This window comes from Myotis yumanensis, unplaced genomic scaffold (genome assembly GCF_028538775.1).
Source record: "Myotis yumanensis isolate MYYU_CA2020_CCGP unplaced genomic scaffold, mMyoYum1.0.hap1 SCAF_4, whole genome shotgun sequence".
Taxonomy (NCBI): domain Eukaryota; kingdom Metazoa; phylum Chordata; class Mammalia; order Chiroptera; family Vespertilionidae; genus Myotis; species Myotis yumanensis.
In genome coordinates this window covers 88,680,847-88,697,426 of record NW_027223755.1, presented here as the reverse complement: position 1 = coordinate 88,697,426, position 16,580 = coordinate 88,680,847, and the positions used below count along the sequence as shown (strand labels likewise).

The window sequence follows — 16,580 nt, the reverse complement described above, 5'->3', positions numbered from 1 at the left end:
TTGAGAACACTGAGTAGATTGCCTTCCCAACGCTGAGGAGAGAGGCCTCAGAAGAAAACAACCCTACCAGCACCTTGATCTTGGACTTCCAGCCTCCAGAACTGTGGGCAAATACATTTCTGTTGTATAAGCCTCAAAGTTCACGGTTTTTGTTATAGCAGCCTGAGGAGATTATTATAGTGGTTACACACGATTTAAACCTGGGGCTGCCCCCCAACCCACACTCTTTTCGACTGAGTGTTACTTCTCAGCCCTGCGCCAGGCCCATGGTACAGGTGACGGCGTCCAGATGGGTCTCGGGCTTAACTTTCAAACACCTTCCACTTGGTGGTCTCTTATGAGCTGCTTCTCCAGCAGGCGGGAGAGTTTGTGCTCCTTCCAGTCTCTGACCCCATGAAGGGTTCATCGCCCTTCTGGAGGCTCCTGGTGTTTGATGGTGACGAAGTGTAAGGCACAAGGTCCTGATGGTGGGAGCTTCCTACCCCTGCCATTGATCAGGCTGCTCTCAGGGAGAATGCGCCGTGCAGCCTTCTGAAGTGTCCTCCTGGGTGTGTCTGCGCAGAGTGGTACCTTAGGGATCCGTTGTCTACCTGTCGACTTGATAGGCCCCATAGGGAAGTCTGGCACCAAAGGCTTGAGTCACAGGACTGTCACTTCCACACCAAAGCCATGGCTCACACCAAGAGCAAATGCTGGCTTACATCCTAAAAGCAAGGGAGGAGAAAGGCCCCTGCCAACGGCGGGGGCCTAGCTCAGGGTCAGCACCCACCCGGAGAGGCAAATGTCTGATGCACACATGGAATGACAGTGGACACATTCCTCCTTCTCTTCTACTTTCTTATGAAAATTAATCACTTGTTAAAATTAGGCCTTTGGCCTGCATGGGCTCAAAAACATTTGATTCTGCCTTCCTGGTCTTTCATTATTATTATTATTATTATTATTATTATTATTGTCTAAAGCAGCGGTTCTTAACCTGTGCGTCTCGAACCCTTTGGCGGTCCAACGACCCTTTCACAGGGGTCGCCTAAGACCATCCTGCATATCAGATATTTACATCACGATTCATAACAGTAGCAACATTACAGTTATGAAGTAGCAACGAAAATAATTTTATGGTTGGGTCACAACATGAGGAACTATATTTAAAGGACCAGAAGGTTGAGAACCACTGGAAAGTTTTACATATGTCTCCTTTTGCCTTCCTGGTCTTGCAAGCAAGACTCGTGAGGTACAAACGAGTTCCATTTGTTCAGGACCTGTGATCAGGCTCCCGCCTCCTATTTAAACAGTGAGCATTGGGAGTAGAAGTGTACACAGAGTCACTTTAAACTCATTTCCGGCTCCTTCCTGGTGCCCGCCAGGCATAGCGCTAGCCACTGAATTGGAACTCAGTAAACAGGTGTGGATGGATGTGACTGACTCTACACAGCTTCCTGCTGTGGCACAGAGACTGGGTTCTGTTTTTAGTCATGACACATGTTCTCATTTCCATCAACCATGTCCACTCCTTTTTTAAAAAGACAGATGCTGCCTGGCCGGCATGGCTCAGTGGTTGAGCGTCGACCTATGAACTAGGAGGTCATGGTTCAATTCCCCGTCAGGGCACATGCCTGAGTTGCAGGCTTGATCCCCAGTGTGGGGCGTGCAGGAGGCAGCCGATCATTCTCTCTCATCATTGATGTTTCTATCTCTTTCTCCCTCTCCCTTCCTCTCTGAAATCAATAAAAAAACAAAACCAAAAAAAACGTAAAAAAAGACAGATGCTAAAAACGAATTCCAGTAGTTGTTAAGGTGGTGTCTTGTATTCTAATGATAGACACTGTCCAGGTTGCAGGGTGATGTTGAGGTGGGACTGTATTCTCCAGTGGAACCCCTATAATACAGCAGAGCACAGGATTCTCCAGGCAGGGCGCTGGGATCGAATCCAGACTCCAGCACTCTCTCTGCAACCTGAGACAGGCTACCCAGTCTCTCTGGTCTTCAGTTTACCCATCTCCCAAAGGGAACAATGGTCGTATCCACCTCCATATTGTTGTAAGGGGTAAGTGGAATGATATATCTATAGACGTTAAGCCAGTGCCAGGAACATGGTAAGAACTTAACAAGTTATTACTTAATTATCACCCTAGTAAGTTACTAATTATTACTAGTATTTGTGATTATCCTTAACCTTGGTCAAGTGTAGACTAAACCAGAGGACGGAAAACTGTCTTTATCTCGGGACAGGCGGATTCTGAGTGACAGTTTCCATTAGTGTTGTAATGGAATCTAAATAAATGTGGAAGCACTGGTGTCCTTGGCAAAGAGGGCTGAAGGCTAACTCACAGGTAGAACTAGATCCTGGTGGCCAAGACTTTCTTTGCTTGGTGTGAGGTACACCTTGCATGGAGCCTGCACATGGTAGGTTCGTGATAAATCATAGCTATTAGTTATAGTTATTCCGTGTCCCTGGGACATATTTGCAGACTTAGGGAGTCTGTATCACTTCATTTCCAAGGCTGGAGTGTTTTCACAATACATACTGGTTCTATGAAAGTCAATATTTGGAAAGTATATCAGTTAGTTAATGCCATACAGGTGTACCTCAAAGATACAGATTTGGTTCTGGACCTCTGAAATACGAATTTTGGGGTTTCCCAGTACACATAAAAGTATGTTTACATTTTACTGTAGTCTATTAAGTATGCTATAGTAATTCTTAAAAGATACCGTACAAAGTTTAATTAAAAATACTTTATTGCTAAAAATGCTAACCATCATCTGAGCCTTCAGCAAGTCATAATCCTTTTGCTGGGAGAGAGTCTTACCTACAATTTGTAAAAACACAGTATCTATTAAACACAATAAAACGAGGCTCTCACAATATAACAAGCCTGAAACTCAATAGGTTAAAATAAATATACAGGTTGGGGCAAAAGTAGGCTTACAGTTGTTTGTATAGAAAATAATACAATAATTAATAAATAGTAATATAAGAATAAACTGTTTCATGTTCTTACAACTGTAAACCTCCTGTTGCCCCACCCTGTGTGTTCTCTCTGTGTCTGAAGGTTGGCTGGGGGATGGCTGATGTTGGCTGGGTTTGGATTTAAGCTATAGGTTGAGTCCAGGTCTGTTCTGCATGTCTCTCATCCTCCTTGGACCAGCATCTACCTGGGGCGTGTTCTTCTTGTGCTAATGGCAAAAGCTCAAGAGGTGATGCTCAATCTCACAAGCACATTTCAAGCTGCTGCTTATGTCATATCTGCTAACCTCCCGTTGGACAAAGCACGTCAGATGGGCAAGGCTGAGGTCAAAGGAGGAGGAAGCATATCCTGCAAAGAAATACAAAGTCACAGGACCAGAGAGTATGGATACAGGGAGGGGTGGCGAGTGAGGGCCACAAATCCAGCCTACCTAGTTCTCCATTTGACTTCCCCAATTTAGCCATTGCAATACCTGCTGTGAAAGGGCTTTCCTTGCTTTAGCAGGCGGTTCCCTGGTCCAGTATCTGCATTAAGATTCTAAAAGCACTCCAGGGTGGCATCGCAGCACATCCCAAATTCCCCTTTGGTCTTTCGGAGCCTTTCCTCTGACAGACAGGAGTTTACTCTACTGTAAAGCAAAGAGTCCCAATTGAGACCCACAGGATGGATTAGGCAGACAGCGTCATTGACCTGGTTCCACTTCGTTAGCCTTTCCAATTAAGGAAGATGCTGCTGCAAGTGAGACCTCACCACTACGGAGTCATACCTTGACTCCTCCAGATGCCTCTGTAGGGAGAGTCCCATATTTCAAATGCGCACAGGGGAGCGGGGCGGGGTGGGGGAGCAAAATTCTGTTGACAAGTGAATCCTAGTGTGAATGACTGGCCACTAGTGAGTACTTCATCTTCTTGGCGAGGTAATTAACGTGCTAAATAGAGAGCATTTGTACTTTTGTCTTCCAAAAGCTTCTTAATGGATATTGGACCCCTGACCTTGTGCCCATAGGGTCTCTGATCTTGGAGCATCAAATAAAGAGTTGCTGCATCACTCTATCCAGAGATCAGGCTCTGGGTTTTATCACCACAATTAACAGAGGTTTCCCAAGGAAGGTCTTTTCCAGTGAAGTTAGGGGCCCGAGATGGCATTTTCCCCTCTTTACCCCCTCGGGATCCTGGGCAATGAAGCATAAGCCCCAAACAATGGCCAAATAGGCTGTGAAGTACAACTTAATTAATCTGGGCACGCACCCAACACCCCAGTGCAGTGCTTTTGCAAGGATGTGGCTTAGAGAATGAGGCTAAGGTTTGAATCTCAGATGCAGCCTCTTGTCTTCTAGTCACAATCTCGATGGCGGGATCTGAATGGAGAGACAGACACAGACTTCTCTGAGCTGGAGAGCAGGCGGAGCATGCTCTCACTGCCTAAGCTGCATGCCAGATCTGACTCATGCTGCCTGTCACACACCAGGACGATGGCCTTGCCTCCTGAAGACAGAAATGGGCCCTGCCAAGTGTGCTTGCTTAACGTGGGGAACCTGGAAGTACAGGGTCAACTCTCCCTATGTACCAGTGATAAAGGGGCTGGATAGAGGGGCTCCGTGAAGGACAGCTGGACCAGTGAACCTGTTTGCTCGAAAAAAGTGTCTCAGTGAAGGTTCTCACCCATCATGGCTGCCACCTTTTCACGGTTGGGAAGGAGCTAGTAAAGGTTTGAAGAGAGAGGTCTGAAATGTTCCCTCCAGGATTCTCCCAAGTCCCCAAGGGGAGAGTGGAAGAAATGTTCCCCTCAGCATTTTCCTAGGTATGAGGAGTATTCAATGCCTGGGTGGAATGTGGAAACTAGATGTTCCCCTGGCAATTCCAGTTGAGCTGCACCATTGAAAAATGCTGGCTATTGGGCTCAGAAATAGAATTGGGGGAGAAGAGCCCTTCATCTTAAAAGAAAAGTTAGATCTGACCAGAGCTCAGCATGTCCCTGGGCTCATGGCTCTTATACTCATCAGAATTATTATAAACTAGAGGCCTGGTGCACATATTTGTGCATTGGTGGGGTCCCTCGGCCTGTCGTGCACCCTCTCACAATCCAGGACCCCTCAGGGGATGTCGGAGAGCCAGTTTTGGCCCAATCCCTGCAGGCCAGGCCAAGGGACCCCACCGGTGCACGAATCCATGCACCAGGCCTCTAGTATGCATATAAGATCTTTGGTTAATCTCTTCCTGCCCTCCTCCCTCCCCACTTCCCTCTGAGATTCATCAGTCTGTTCCATGTTTCCATGCCTGTGGTTTCCGCTCCTGCGTTGAGCGTCTTCCCCTTGGTGGTCAGTACACGTCATAGCTACCAACTGGTTGGCTGGTCGGCCGGTCGCTTAGGCTTTTATATATATATATAGATAGATAGGCATTATTGTAAAGGTACTACAGAGGAATGATCCAGAAAGTGACCTGACATCTAGGGTAGGGGTTCAAAATGTTTCAATTTCTCTTTTAGTCCTTTATTTTATTGTGCTAAGAATACTTCACATGAGATTTACCCTATTGACAAAATTGTAAGTGCACAATATGTACTGTTGACTATAGGTACAGTGTTTGTTGTACAGCAGATCTCTAGAGGTTATTCATCTTGCTCAATTAAAACTCTAAACCCATTGAACAGCAACTCCCAGTTTCCTTCCCCCAGCCCCTGGCAACCATCATTCTACTCTCTGCTTCTACAGGTTTGACTATTTTAGATTCCTCATATAAGTGGAATCACATCTAAACTTCCATGTTCATTGAAGCCATATTTACAATAACCAAGATAAGGAAACAACCTAAATGCCCACTGATGGGTGATAGAAGAAAATGTGGTATGTGCATATAATGGAGTAGTATTCAGCCCTAAAAAAGGAGACCCTGTCATATGTGACAACATGGATGAGCCTTGAGGACATTACGCCAAGTGAATAAGTTAGACACAGAGGACAAATATGGCATGATTACTACACGTGTTCTTTCTTGTTCACCATACAGTCCAGTGAGCTGGTGCTAATTTGCATGGCTTCCTCGAAGCCTGTGTTGGAAAACCTGCTTGGATAAAGCAAAGCGTCCAACTGAGTTTGTACGTCATGCCCATTCTCTGTAAGAGGCAACTTGAGGTTGCTTTCCCAGAGTTACAAATCCAAGATGGTTAAGTTCAGAGCCAACATTGTGCAGACAAAAATAGCCTTTATGTGCTGGGTTTCCTGTTTTTCTTGGAGGCTGCTTGCTGAAAACCACTACCTCCTTCCCATCCGTCCCTTCCTTCTGTGTGCCCACCCTGGCCCCCACCCAGAGAGTTCATGTTTAATGACCCGAGACATGACCACCAGGCGTTTTCAGTCAATTGGCTTTTGTTGAGAGTGAATGCATTGGACTTTTCTCTGGCCTTCTCTCTCCTGAAAAGGATCTTCCCAGCCCATTGGAATGTGCTCTGCAGACTAGGAATTAAGCTCTTCTCTTTGTCTTGTTTCTTCCTTCAATCTTTCCAAGATCAGACACAAGCTGGTGGCCTTGCCCCTAATTGGGACTTTATATTCTTTCAAGTTTATTTCTCATTCTCTTATGGACCAGCTCTCCCTTCACATAGAGAGTTTGAATGCCCTTGGAGATATTCAGTGAGGATGCTTTGTTTCTTATTTCTTTACACTTCCTCATTCTGCATGATCTCCATGCAGGTGCCCCCTTCACCTCTTAATGAAAACCTTGAGTCTCCTTAGTCATCTGGGGATTGGGGAGGCATTGGAGATTGGACCACCCTGTTCTCGTGTCTTGCAGAACGGGGGAGACAGAGTTGGGCGGCTTACCTGTGGCGGCTTAAGCACTGAAGAGATCCAGCTTTGGTTTAAATGATGCTGGAGCAGTAGGTTAAATTTGCCCACCACTCATGTGTATTTTCTCCTTTCTTTCCACAGGACCCACACCCAAGTCCGATGATCACCCTGGAGACCCAGGTCAGTACCTTCCCATGGTCTTTGTCACTTATCTCTGCACTGATGTCCCTGCATCAGTTCTCCAGGGTGCATCTGTGCATCCTCTTGGCTCCATGGCTCGGAAAGCCTGGACAGGCACAAAATCTGTCCTCCTGTCCTGACGGCATGTGCATGTATGCACATGTGCACACACACAACAGCTGATTGTGTATGTGTGTGCACACACGTGTGTACCCAGGTGTCTGAAAGCACCATGGGAGGTAGAAGACATTATGGGGGGGATAAATGGTGATGGAAGGAGACCTCATTTGGGTGGTGAACACATAATACAATAGACAGATGATTGTACACCTGAAACCTATATAGTTTTATTAGTCAATGTTACTCCAATAAATTCAATTTGATAAAGAAAGGAAGAAAGAAGGAGGACAGGAAGGCCAGACGTTGTTGGGAGAGAGGGTTCTCAGGGTTTCTCTGTGTTCTGTCCTCAGATTTCCCAGCATACACTTTTAGTTATATTGGCTTCAGGGGTGACCAGACCACAGAGCTGGCAGGAAAGAGCGATGGGTGGGAGTTCAAGGGGCTTAGGACCAGTTTCTTCTGCCTGTTTGGTCGTCCTCTGGCCTGGCTTTCCACATTCCTTTATTCACCTATCACCTGAGCCATAGATGAATTACACCTGTTCTATCACATCACCTAAATACACATTTTTCTTAAATTATTTTTTTTTTACTTTCAGAAGTAGACTGATCTTAAGCTAATGGCTCCCAATCAGGGGTAGCTTTGACCCCCAATGGGCATTAGGCCATGTCTGAAGATATTTTGGGTTATATCCCCTTGTGGGATGGGTTACTACTAGCAACTAGTAGGTGGAGACCAGGGATGCTGCTAAATATCCCCCAGTGCACAGGACCTCTGCCTAGGAAGGAATTATCCCGCCTAAAATTGCCAATGGTGCCAAGCTTGACAAACGCTGTCTCCGGCAAAAATATCCGTGAAACCACAAGTTTGGCGTGCTAGTTAAGTTTCTTTTGCAAAACATTAAAATCAATCTTAAATCAATAAAATTTAAAAGTTCCTTTGGGTGGCCTCTAAAAGCATCGAAAGGTACTCCTTTAGATGTAGGTGTTCTGCACTTTGGGAAATGGGTCTCTCCCCAGGCTACCCAGCGGACTGTGAGCAAACTTCCAGGGCATTTTAAAAATGATGGCTCTTCTCTTCTTTACCAGTTCCCCCCCACCAGGAAAACTCATTAAACTCAGGAACACCCCCTGGGAAAATAGTCTGTGTCCAGAATTCTAGAAGCCAAATCTCACTTCCTGGGGGTGGCCTGGCACTACCCCCTATGGTCTGTCGTTGGCCCTCCTGAGCCCTTCACTATGGAAACCGGCTAATCAGCCCTTCAGAACCTCCATGGGAAAGAGCAGTCACGTGCCAGCGGCTTTGGCCGGCACACTGTGAGTGTGACAGCTCACCCCTACCCAGCGACCTCTCTTCGAGTCACAGACATGACCCAGGGGGCCCGAGCCTCGCGCTGCAGCCGGCCACGGCACGAGACGGGCTTTCTGCATGTGTGCCACGCCCCTGGGGAAATGACTCAATTTGTCCCCAAACAACACTCCATCAGTCTCATCTGGTTCTTAGTCTCTGGGGAGCCGTCGGATGTTGTCTTTCCCCGACTTCTGCTTTCCCATATTAAAGAGACACTGGAACCCAACCAAAGTGCAGTTTTTTTTAAGAACTGTTGGCACAAGCCTGTGGCCAGATCTTACTTTGTGCTAGGCCTCAGCCCATCGTGTGAGTCACGATGGGACCCTATTCAGCTGCCGCAGGCAGGTCAGACAGGAGGGGCAGGGAAGCGTCTTCTGGCAGAAAGTGGTGCCCCAGATATTACCCACATGGCACAAGCAAGATGGCAGCTGTGCCTGAGCTCGGAAGAGCCAGCCACGCAGAGGAAGTGGCAGATGTGCTTGCTCTGAGCCCTGGTCAGCGCCCATTTCCTTCCCTCCCAGCGTGCCCTTTACTCCTAAGAAAGGCGTGACCTGCCTCATCCTGCAGCACCGGTGCCACAGGTGGGCCTGCCTTTTAGATCTCACTGCCAGCACGTCCCTATACCACACGCCAGTGACTTCACTTGTGCAGGGCCCAGCCCGCATACAGTCAGCGGGCCACCCAGGGGCCCTTCCCTCCATGCACCCCCTCTCTTCCGGGTGTGCATTGCCTCGTCCCTCCCTGGTGCTTGGCGAATCTGCCCCATGCAGCTGTTCTGAGTTGGGGGAGATGGATTGATGGGCTGCCGAGGACTCCTCTACGCTCTGCTCTTGCCGTTAGCACAGCAGAGCTTTGCATCTGTTGGCATCAGCAGGACTCTCTGCTTAACGGCCAGATTAATAGAATAAGGAAGCCGAGGAAGGTTGAAATCCCTGGTGTCAGCTTTCCCCTCAGCGGGCAGCCCCTGGGGGGCACCAAGGAAGCCTGACTGCAGTGGTGAATGCTTCCCTCGTCCCAGATGGCGGTTACCCAGGAACCAGGTGACTTAGAAAGGAAAAAAAAAAAAAGAAAGCCTGAGAGGAGTTGGAATTTTGTTATCGGCTTGGTGGCAATATCATGATCCCCACTCTCACTGACGTTCACCAAGAACTGGCTTCTCCCATTGGATCCCCTCAGTGCCCTAATTACATAGGTGCTCTCGTGATCACCAATTTCCAGATGAGGAACAGAGGTTACGTAATTTGTCCAAGGTTGCACAGGAAGGATATAGTGTTGGAGGGTGTCAGACTCAGAGCCATATGCCATGAGAATCTATCTTCTCTGCCTCTAACCCATTTCTCCAGTTGTCTTGACCAGTAGAAGAATTTGCTAGTGCTCAGGCAGAGCTAGAGGGCCGGGCTTGATGTAAACTGCCCAAGGTCCATGGGAAGGAAGGAAGGAAGACAGGAAAGGAGGGAGGGAGGGAGGGGGGGAAGGAGGGAGGGAGAGAGGGAAAGAGAAAAGAAAGATGCTTCCCACAAGTACCCACAGATGTACTTAAATAGGAAGAGCAATAGGTAGATGGTGAATGTAGATATATAGATAAATAGATACAGTGCTCCACACAGTGAGTAGTTCTTTTTTTAAATTTTTTTCTAATATATTTTTATTGATTTCAGAGGAAGGGAGAGGGAAAGAGAGAGAGAGAAGCATCAATGTGAGAGAGAATGATTGATTGGCTACCTCCTGCATGTCCCTTACTGGGGATCGAGTCCGCAACCCAGGCATGTGCCCTTGACCGGAATCGAACCTGGGACCCTTCAGTCCGCAGGCTGACGCTCTATCCACTGAGCAAAACCGGCTAGGGCACAGTAAGTAGTTCTTTGATAGATAGGTTGCCAGAGGACTGGTGGGTAAAGTGGTTTAAGCAAAGGACCCAATACAAACTTTATTTGCAAGCACCAAAAATGAAACATCTCCTTGTGCATCAATAGTGTTGTGAAAAATTTGAATTCTCATTCTTTGGTTCTCTCTTTCTCATTGACCCCCCGGACGGTCTATCATTTCGGAATCCACTGCAATTGACAAGGCCTCTTGTCATTTAATTTTAGCTGCTCTGCCTCCCTTCTCCCCAGCAGCTTCACTGTCAATTAGTTACTGGCCTCTGCGCAAACACGGTGGTGCCCTGGGAGCTGTAATAACGGACCTCTTCCGTAGAGTAAAGATTTGTCAGTCTGGCTCTTTGCGAAGTTGGCCCCACTTAGACGGGAGCAGACCTTGGTTTACTTGAGATCCCTCTCAGGACCTAAAGATCGAGGGCATCAGGAGGAAAACTCCTGACAGCTCAGCCTGCAACGACCAATCAGACACTTGAATTTCTTTGATCAGCTAACGGGGGGGCGGGGAGAGTTACATTCATATCATTTAAAGTTGACGCTGGGGCCCCTAAAGATCGTGAACAGAGCTCACGAGGAGAATGAGTAGGGATGGAAGGAAATCAATACTTTAGCTGTTATGCCGTTGTAAGTCCACCCATTCGCTTATTCAATAAATAGTTTGGGGGCCAGGAGGAGGCCAGGCCTTGTGGGAGATGCTAAAGTAAAGTTACAATAATGAGCAAGACAGGAGGTTCCCTGCCCATGGAGCACCCATTCTGGTTGGGAGAGTCACACAGTGAATTTACAGATAGAAACGCCCATCCTGTCAGGGGGTGAATAAGTGAACAGAAATGAGACAGGCATGGAGAGTGAGTGGGCACGGTGCAGGGGGGTTGTTCAGGGAGCTCTCTCCCTGGAGGTGAGTTTCAAGCTGAGGAGGGAAGATTTGGGCTGAGAGCTTACGGCTGAGAAAGAGTTAACCAGGCAAAGAGGCTGCGGTAATGGTGTTCTGAAATTTTTACATATTATATCTGGCTTCCTATAAAAACAGTGCCAGTTTTCCTTAGGATCAATTAAAGTGTTAGTTCCTTCGAGCTCCTCGGATGCCTTCGTGTCATCAGAACGTCAAGATGAATAAGGAGTTACCTTATCCTGAAAATGTGAAGGGAAAGGACTGAGGAAGTGGAAGAGAAGAAAAGGGGGTTCAGTGTGGGGCCACACTAAAGTCCAGGGCAAGCATGTTGACAGGACCAAGGGAATTTTGGGGTTTCAGGAATGTCATGCTGATAATGGGCGTGATGTGGGAAATCCGGCTAATAGTTGTCATTAGTTTAATAGCTGGCTCATGCTCAGTTGGACTGTAGCCTCGGTCTAATCCAGTGGTTCTCAGCTGGGAGCAAATTTATCGCTCCCTCCTCCCCCTCAGGGGACATTTGGTGGAGTTTGGAGACATATTTGATTGTCACAACTCAGGGACAGGGATGTGCTACTGGCATCTAGTGGGTAGAGGCCAGGGATGCTGCTCAACACCCTGCAAATACACAAGAAATAATTATCCAGCCCCAAATGTTAGTAGCGTCAAGGGTGGGAAGCCTTGGTGTAACCCCATTTGCTCTGCGGACAGCTTATTTACAGTTGGGACCTTGTAGAAAAGTGAGTTGTTCCATCCTTGTTCTCTTGTTTATGTCCAAATGCCACCCTCCCTGGATAATACCAGACTGGCCCCGCCTCTGGGCTCTGACCAGGACACATTCATCCCCAGAGTCTGTGTGGACAGCGATGACTGCGCTCAGAGCGGTGACTCACGGTGCCAGCGAGCGTGTGCACGGTGGATGTGAGAGGGAAAACACCTCTCAAAGGCGGTTCCTGAGAGATTTATGGCTCCACAGTGCAGAGGATATGCAGCGTTAAAATATATATGAAAAACAACAACTTAAAAACCCAGCTCGTTAGCTGGGGTTGGGGGAGGGGCTGGCCAAGGCCCTGGAGCCCTGAGCAGGCCGTGCCAGTAACTGGTTGTTGAGGCCCATTTCCTCTTTCGGAGGCAGACCAGGGCCTCCTCTGTGCAGGAGTCTCTCTCCCTCCACTCCCGGGATTGCCTCTCTTCCAGTTCTGGGCTTCGATTAACCTTTTCCTCTGTAGAGAGCGGTATTTGGAGTAATCAGGAAGCTTCTGAATGGCTCTTACCTGAATCTCCAGCCCATTAATTCTTATGGTGCCCAGCATCTGTTGAGACGATGGGGAGACCAATTGCTTCTCAGCCCATCTGCTTTCCTCCCCCAGCTCCTCGGAGGAGCAGAACCTCTCCGGAGCAGACAGGCTGGGTTGGGTAAGGGCCTCTTCAGCGATCTTTTCCTCTGGCTCTGATTTGCTGGGTCTGTCACTAGCCCTGGTGAGGGGTGGGACAGGGAATGACCAGCTGGACCATAGCCTGGGCAAAGACTTGGCTCACCGGGCAGGGAGGCCAGACCGGGGCAGTGGACACGTTCCCAGGGAGGATTTGCGGTCCTGTGGCCACGGGTGCCTTTCTGGTCTGTGTGACTCAGTGTGAACGATGTGATGCAACATTCCACAAATAGGCAGCAAGTTCCCCAGCACGCAGCCACACACACCGCTTCGAAAAATAGCATTGAAGTCACTGTTCCTCTGTTCTTGGTGGGGGCTGACTTTGCCCAAGGCATTGAAGGTTTGAATTTAGCTCTTGACTGGGAACACTTAAAATTGTTGCTCTTGTCAATAATGACTAACATGGATGGCATATATGTCTACTGTGAGCCAGGAACTGTGTACTGTACACATTTATAAATTTATTTTTTGTAGCTGATATGTCTTAAGCATTTATAGGATGTGCTGGGGACTCTTCTAAGTAAGATTCACTCATTCATACTCCACATCTGTCCCCAACCAGAGGTATTACTATCCCCCCTTTGTACAGACGAGAAACTGAGGCACAAAGAGGTTAAGCTGCTTGTCCAGCAACTAGCAAGTGTAGCAGATTTGAACCTGGCAGTCTAGCTTTTATTTATCAGGAAATAGAACCCTATGAGGCAGGGACTAACCTTGGTCCCATTTTACAGGTGAGCAAGATGAGGCCTAGAGAGACCGAGGTTCCTTTTAAAGCAGTGGTTCTCAACCTTCCTAATGCCGCGACCCTTTAATACAGTTCCTCATGTTGTGGTGACCCTCAACCATAAAATTATTTTCATTGCTACTTCATAACTGTAATTTTGCTACTGTTATGAATCGTAATGTAAATATCTGATATGCAGGATGTATTTTCGTTACAAGTTTAACATAATTAAAGCATAGTGATTAATCACAAAAACAATATGTAATTATATATGTGTTTTCCGATGGTCTTAGGCGACCCCTGTGAAAGGGTCGTTCGACCCCCAAAGGGGTCATGACCCACAGGTTGAGAACCATTGTTTTAAAGGCCCTACAGTCAGTGAGGGGTAGAGGCTGGATGAGAGCCAGGTTACAAATGAGACACCTTCACTGCTTTGTTACTAAGATATAAACATAGATAAGGTGTGTGTGTGTGTGTGTGTATATATATATATATATATATATATACATATATATATATTATAGATAGGTTAGTGTAGAGGTTAGATACAGATATAGTTATAGATCTATAACTAATATATGCATATGTAATATATGTATATACATACATGTACACATGATATATATCTTAATCATATATTATACATTCAATGTAATTAAATATAATTATACATTAGATGTAATCTATGCCTAATTTATATCTATAGCTTATCCTATTTAATAAGGAGGTAATATGCAAATTGACCATCATGCTATCACAAAATGGCAGCATGCACAGCAGGGGCGGGGCCGGAGCTGCTCCGTGTGGCTTCTGCCGGTTTCCCTGGCCTCACGTGCACGCCGCAGGGGCGGGGTCCAGCAGCCGCTCCACGCGGTCTGGAGGCAGGGCATTGGGGCAGCGCTGCAGGACTCAGGGCTGTCCCAGGGCACGATGGCCACATGGGGTGGGACTCCGGGACTTGGGGCAATCCCATGGCACGGGGTCCAGAGGGGGGGGGAGGGGTCCCGGGTCTTGCATGATTTTGCGCAATGGGTCACTAGTGTATATATATTGTGTACATTATAATGTGCATGTGTGTCGTGTATACGAAAAATGCTAAATATAGATTAGATGTAGAAATTAAATACAAATATAACTCTAGATATAGAGAATACGTATAGGTATGATGTAGCTGTAAATGTAGATATAGATTGGATGTGGATGTAGATATAGTTACAGGTATAGTCATCGGTATAGTGACAGGTACTAGCGGTGGTGACAGAGAATGAGATCACTCAAAGCAAGCAATCTGGAGCAGATGGGTTTGGGAACGTGTCTGCACAGAGTGAATTGCAGGCTGTGGGAGACCTGCCCCGCAGCCGGGAGCAGAGGGAGGGCACTCAGCTGGCAGACTCTCACATTCCCCTCTCCAGCAGAGGGCGCGTCTCAGAGACCCCTCCCACACCCCGTTTCAAGCACCGAGGCAGAAGCCCATGTGCTGCCAGCTGAGCAACAAGGTGTTGTCGTTGGATTTGCAGGCTCTGTGAGGAGGCACGGCTGATGTTTGGCAAAAGTATCACAAGGACCAAGATCTGGAGGCTCAGCCTCTCTTCTCCACAGGGCGTTAGGACAGGGCCTTGCAAACCGGGAGCTTAAAAGAGAGAGTCGCAGGCTGAGATGTTCAGGTTGGGTTTGAAGTCTAATGATCATGATAACTCAGTCAAGAAAATCACTTTCACATGAAACAGCAGCATCACGGGGCTGCAGGTGTGTGAGGGACACAAACGCCTACACACGGCCCAGGCTGGTAGAATGTAAGAGCTGGGAAGGGCTTTGGATGCTACTTACTGTAACATTTCTGTGTGTTTTCTCTGTGCCTAGGACTTTGCTAAGCGCTTTTGATACATGATGTCATGTAATCGTCATAGCAGCACTCGGGGAAGGGGCCTGCTTTGCAGGTGCAGACACGGAGGCATTGAGAGGTGAAATATTGGTCTAAGACAGCCGTGGGCAAACTACGGCCCTCGGGCCGGATCCGGCCCGTTTGAAATGAATAAAACTAAAAAAAAGAAAAAAGACCGTACCCTTTTATGTAATGATGTTTACTTTGAATTTATATTAGTTCACACAAACACTCCATCCATGCTTTTGTTCTGGCCCTCCGGTCCAGTTTAAGAACCCATTGTGGCCCTCGAGTCAAAAAGTTTGCCCACCCCTGGTCTAAGACCACAGCTCTCCTGAGTACAGAGGGAGGACGGAGCCCAGGTCTCCAGCTCCTGCAGCGTTTGCGGTGCCGTCACCCCTCAGGGCTCACCAGGGCCCCCCCTTTTGTACTTTACACGTGAGAAAACCCGGAGTGGCTCAACACCTTGCACAGTGGCTCACATCTTTAGTGGAGACCGGGCTGCTCCTGGCAGTTACCTGTCCGAGAAGTAACACGTGGGCCCCGGCAACGGGAGGATCCACAGCCCCACGTGTCCTTCACCCACCCGATTCCATCTCGGGTTAGAGAGGCCTCGGCTGACATGAAGCATGTTGGGTGTCTTCTTTCCGTGCCCCACCCCCAGCAGATCTGCTCTCCTCCCTTCTCTGGGCCCCTAGAGGCAGATTTGGATGGATTTCATCTACTGGACTTCTCATTGCTTTGGCCAAGAGGAGGCGCTGGCAGGAGATGGGTGAGCGGGAGGACAGTGGGGTGGGGTTGTTTCCCTGGGGTGGGTTGTGTCTGCCTGTGAGGGTTGCCGTGGCCCGTAGCTACAGCTCCTCTCTCCAGGATCTGATAACAGCTCTCCAGGTGCTGACAGCTCCCCGCTGCGGCTGGCTCTGCTGCACGCACCTCCTTTGCTCATTTCCCTTAGCAAGCATCTCTTTGCAAAATCTTCGTAGTCATTATCCCTGAGGAGAGCAGCATCTGTTTCCTTTGGGGACCCTGACCTGGACCTTCAGCCAGCCTCCAGCCTCTGGCTAACACAGCACCGCCAGTGGATGTCCCAGGGTAGCCACGGTCACCTCAGGTCATGTTCTGGTAAAGAAGGGGGTCTTTCAACCGAGGAAATGGCCCAGAATGGATGCAAGGGAACCACGATCCTCTTGAAACTCAATGCCCAATTGTGGGTGCAGGAGCATTTTTCTAGGCAGACAATCATAGCCGTCGTTCTATTTGTGACAACCTCTCCCCCAGCCAAGCCAAGAAACCAACATGCTAAGCACCACTGTGCTAAGTAAAGTCTCAGAGGACCCAGATGTGAGAAGAGGCGACCCAGGCAGGG

General features: G+C 48.0%; 1 protein-coding gene across 1 annotated transcript in view; it reads left to right on the top strand.

Moving 5' to 3' along the window:
• XYLT1 (xylosyltransferase 1) overlaps nt 1-16,580 on the top strand; it is a 309,211-nt gene that overhangs the window by 89,233 nt on the left and 203,398 nt on the right. The window contains exon 2 of the mRNA XM_070412915.1: nt 6,898-6,936. Coding sequence (XP_070269016.1) covers nt 6,898-6,936 — 39 coding nt within the window. The remainder of the gene's footprint in view (nt 1-6,897; nt 6,937-16,580) is intronic.